At 61.6% G+C, this 4,600-nt stretch overlaps 1 protein-coding gene across 1 annotated transcript in view; it reads right to left on the bottom strand.

The window, feature by feature from the left end:
• The window catches only part of UNC13A (unc-13 homolog A (C. elegans)), a gene marked incomplete at both ends in the record, with an annotated part of 20,126 nt that extends 15,573 nt beyond the window's left edge, over window positions 1-4,553 (bottom strand). The window contains 7 exons of the mRNA XM_010151915.1: window positions 1,793-2,003; window positions 2,553-2,588; window positions 3,417-3,471; window positions 3,563-3,636; window positions 3,803-3,926; window positions 4,119-4,236; window positions 4,454-4,553. Coding sequence (XP_010150217.1) covers window positions 1,793-2,003; window positions 2,553-2,588; window positions 3,417-3,471; window positions 3,563-3,636; window positions 3,803-3,926; window positions 4,119-4,236; window positions 4,454-4,553 — 718 coding nt within the window. The remainder of the gene's footprint in view (window positions 1-1,792; window positions 2,004-2,552; window positions 2,589-3,416; window positions 3,472-3,562; window positions 3,637-3,802; window positions 3,927-4,118; window positions 4,237-4,453) is intronic.
• Window positions 4,554-4,600: the final 47 nt, after the last annotated feature.

The following is a 4,600-nucleotide window of genomic DNA, read 5'->3' as shown; positions in this document are numbered from 1 at the left end:
GAGTGGTGGCAGAGCGCTGCCAAGCCGGACCCCCAGGCAGATCCTGCCTCCTGCTGCTCCCAGACACCTCATTCTGCCCTCAGCCCACAGATCTGTCACCCAACCTCTACTCTGACATCCCAGTGCTCCCTGTAGACCTCCCAGGCACCCCCTCTCCAAGGACACCCCCTCAATCCCACCACTCCCCCTAACCACATCACCCCTACCCAGAGGTCCCCTCTCCACTCTTCCTGCCAGGCCAGACCCCTTCCCACCACCCCAACTGCCCCACTGGCCCCCGGCCCTTCCAGCATCCCCCTTTCACAGCTGCCTGCACCTGGGGGAGTAGCGGCACAGAGGGACTCTCTGCATTCCCGGAGGATGCTGGGAACAGGGGGGACACAAGGGTCCATGGGGTGAGGCCCACATAAGCAAACATGCAGACAGGACAGGGACATGCCTAGGAAGAGGCCGACACCACGTCTCCAGCACTGGCAGCCAGGGCTCAGGAGTGGGCACAGCGAAAGGGGACAGGATGGACAGAGACCTGGGCCCAGAGTGGCTGAGCCAGGCAGTGGGGAGCCAGGGGACACAGCAGGAAGGAGGGTGCTGGGGGATGCCTATGCTGGTCCCAGCAGGAAGGGGTACTGGCATCATCCAGGTACCTTGAGAAAGGGGGACTTGGGGTACAGGGGTGTAAGACACAGGTCTCATGTCTGGAAACCCCTCACCTCCCCAGCCTGATCCTGGCCAGAGTTGGAGAGGGGCCCTTGGCACATCGTGTGGGTCCCAATTCACTGCGCGAGGCTTTTGCCTAGCCAGGTGCTCCTTGGGAGATTACCAGAAATGGAGGGTGGCACTTGAGTCCCTGAGGTCCCAAATCCCATCCCTGCTGGCATGACGGGGAACAGGCAGCAGTGCTGCCAGCGGTCACTGTGCTGGTGAGCACGATCAGGATGCTGCAACATCGCCCTCATGAACTGGGGTGCAGCAGCAAGAAGGGACCCCACAGGGCCAAGAGGCACCTGGAGCATCCCAACACTGCTCCTCTGCAAGGCAGTCCAGGGCAGGGAGGGGGCACCCCATGGAAGCACAAGGCCACCCTTGCCGGGACTGGTGTTGGCCTCACCACGGCTGCAAGGACTGACCACAGCACTCTGCGACGGCACACGGCACACAACAAGGTAGCGACCCACCTATCCGATAGGTCTAGGGACCGCCTGCTCTCAAGGGAAGGCTGGCGGCTGGTCCGCCTGCTCGACTCGGAAGCGGACTCAGCGTCGCTGCGTCCGTTTGCGGCAGAGTCTATGCTACCATAGCGTCTGCCAGGGAGGAGAGGAAGATGATCAGCAAGGTTCCGGGCACCGCGCCACGGCCACTCCCGGCCCCCCCCAGCCACTGTGGGGATGCCGGCAGGGCTGGCATCTTGGGATGGATGCTGGAGAGGAACCGGGCCATGCTGCAACCATGGGGACAAAGCACCAGGCAGGCATCCCTGCCTGTAGCTCTGCCTACAGCCTGCATCCCCAGCCAGGCCACTAGCTCAGCTCCCAGCAAGGACAGCTGGGGCTTGGGGGTCCCAAAGCCCAGCAAAGAAAGAGGAGGGCGGTGACCCAAAAGAGCTTGAAAACTTTACAGTGAGGAGAGGCTTGGGGCCTGCACATCCCCCTCTTCCTTGCCTCAGCATCCTTCCCTGTCACCCACTGCCCTGGAAGCACCATCCCTGGTGTCACCCCAGAACCTGCTGGCCCCTGTCACCTATGGGGGAGATTGAGAAAGCCGGTCCAGGGGGAACTGGCTGCGCCAATGCTACCTGATGGGACGCTGGTCTGAGTAGTCCATCTCGTAGCTCTGCATGGAGTCAGTGTAGGAGTCATGGGAGCCCTGCTGCTGGTGCCTCATGGGGTACTGGTGGACAGAGGCATTGGGCTGGGAGGTGGTGTAGTACGGTGGCGGGATGCTGTTGCTGGTCTCGCTGCGGTAATCGCTGTCTCGGTCATCCACCATGCTGTCGGGGTCATCGTCTGCAAGGGGCCATAGTGAGTTGGACAGGGGACAGCCTCACAGCTGCCACAGCCAGGGATGCCCCAAAACTGCCCCGTGCCCAGCACAGCCATGCTGCTGCCACCGCTGTGGGTCTATGCTGGGAAGACAGACCCAGGAAAGGGTTAGGGCCAAGCTGCATGTGTTTCCCCTCTGCAGAAAAGGGTTTTGGGGGATGAGTGGTGGGTGGAGGGAGGAAATGGGATATACAGAAGGGGGAATGAGGACAGGGTGTGGGGACTCTCCCTCTGTCCCACCGATGTTCTGTCACAGAGGCAAAGCCTGAGCTGCTCATTGTCACCAAGGCACCAAGCCTCACCATGCTATGTCCCCATAGGCTGTTGGGACAGCCCTGCCCAGGACAGGGCGCTCGGTGCCTCCATCCCCACCCAGTACAGAGCCACAGTGTGAGGCCACAGGCTGGATCCAAGCTCCAGGTGCCCTGAGCCCCGGACCAGGCTACAGCATGGCAAAGGGGGATGCGCTGGGGACCACCAGGCTCGAAGGAAAGGAGGGGACAGGATACTTACTCTGCTGTTCTCCCCAGCCAAAATAATTCCAGTTGCCTACAAAAAAAAGGGCCAGACACAATAAGATGGAGGCAGCTCCAGGGCAGCGGGAACTGGCTGGGAGGAACCAGCATCTCCCAGGCACGGTGGCACTGAGCTGGCCTGGGGAAAGTGCCCCGCGATGTGTTGGGGACAGTGCCGTGTGATGGGCACACTGGCACTGAGCTGTGCTGGGGTCAGGGACTGGCGCTGGGCAATGCTGTACCGAGACGGCATGGGGCCTAGAGGTGGGCACAGTGGCACTGAAGTGCACTGGGAACAGCGCCCAGGCCTGGGCACGGTAACACCACACCAGGCTGGGGACAGTGCAGGGACTGGGCACAGTGACACTGACCCAGGCTGGGGACAGCACTATGGCTAGGCATGGTGGCACTGAACTGCGCAGGGGACAGGGGCTGGGGTGGGCACAGAGACATTGAGCTGTGCTTGGGATGCTGCCAGGCTGTGCATGGCCCCAGCATGCTTACAGAAGGGGAACTGAGGCATGGGTTGGGCCACACTGAGCTGCCACTCCAAATCCCACAGACCCCTCTGCCAGCCTCACTGCCCCTCACCCAGGCTCCAGGGGGACCGTCCTTACCAGCCCTATTGCCATCCTCCCCCACACCCCTCTCCCCTATGGCTCAGCCCCATGGGAGGGCTCACATGCTCTGGGGCAGGGAGACAGCAAAGAAACACTGACAGTAGGAGGATGGGAATGGGGACAGGGACAGGGTGTGGAGCGAGGTTGAGACCCACTTGGGTTGAGGTCCAACACCCTAAGACAAGCATGGAACCCGCTTCTGCGCATCGCCGGATGCAGGGCAGGGACAGGGCAGAACTTACAGCACTGGGAACTGTGAACGGGCAGAGGTTTTTCCTGCTCCTCTTGGAAGGCATACTGGGGAGAGACAGACCAGTGAGGGCTGCCTGCATGCAGCACTGCTACACCCTGCCCAGCTCTCACCCCTGGCCTGACTGCACCAACTTACATCATCCTGGTCCCGCATGGCATTGAGCTGCTCCAGCTTCTTGGCCCAGTACCTGGCCTCCTCCTCAGGGATATCTGCAAGGGCAAAGACCCTGATTTAGTGCACAGAAATGCCCCCAGAACAGCTCCCCAGCTTTTGGGGCTACAGGATCAGACCACCAGCTCCAACTCCAAGACACATAAGCATCCTGGGGTTGGGACAATACACCCTGGTCCTGGGGTGCCTGGGGATGGTACCCACCCAGTGGCAGCTCAAAGCGGGTGTCAAGGAGGATACGGTGGAAAGTGGGGTCCTTGGTGCCTGAAATCTCGTTGTCAGTCATGATAACCTGGGAGTCGAGTGTGAGCCATTCCCCAGGGCCCTCCTGTGGGGTGGAGATGGGGATGAAGACAGCTGCCAGAAACCCCCCTTCCCCAGCTGTACAGGGTCTGGCCCCAAGTAAGGGCCTCTCCAAGCAAGGATGGGGAAGGCTCTGCCCGCCTTGAAGGACAGCAGCAAGGGGGAGCTACTTGTCCCTTAGGGTCCAGCAGGAGGACAGACGTGCCTGGCTCCCTACCTCATTGGACTGCCGGATGGTCCGGAGGGGGATCCACACTGTCCCCACCATGGTGTCCCAGATGAGCCCCTTGTTCCACACCTCCACCATCAGGCCCAGGTCGAGCCGGTTGATCTCACTGGGAAGCAGGGAGAGGTGTCAGGTCACCACCCCACCCTCCTTGCAACCCCACAGGGCCACCCCAGCCTCTGCCTGGCCCCTTGGCCCCAGGACTCAGGTGAGCCCCCCAGGGCTGAGGTCAGACGCAGGACCAGCAGTGGGGGACCTCTCCCTGATGGAGTAGTAGGGGGGAGCAGAAGGTGTGGGGGACCCCAGGGTCGCTCCCAGACACTCACAACATGAAGTCCTGTTCCCAGGAGGGCAGGTTGCCCCGCACCGCAATGGTTGTGCTCTTGACATTCTGCACCTTCAGTGTCACGTAGGTGTTAAACTTCTCTGTGGGAGCAAGGGGAGGGTGAAGTGTCCCACCCCCAGCCATGCCC

The sequence above is a fragment of the Eurypyga helias genome, unplaced genomic scaffold (genome assembly GCF_000690775.1).
Source record: "Eurypyga helias isolate BGI_N326 unplaced genomic scaffold, ASM69077v1 scaffold23935, whole genome shotgun sequence".
In the NCBI taxonomy this organism is placed as follows: Eukaryota; Metazoa; Chordata; class Aves; order Eurypygiformes; family Eurypygidae; genus Eurypyga; species Eurypyga helias.
The sequence above is the reverse complement of the archived record's forward strand: the minus strand, read 5'-3'. Positions and strand labels throughout refer to the sequence as shown.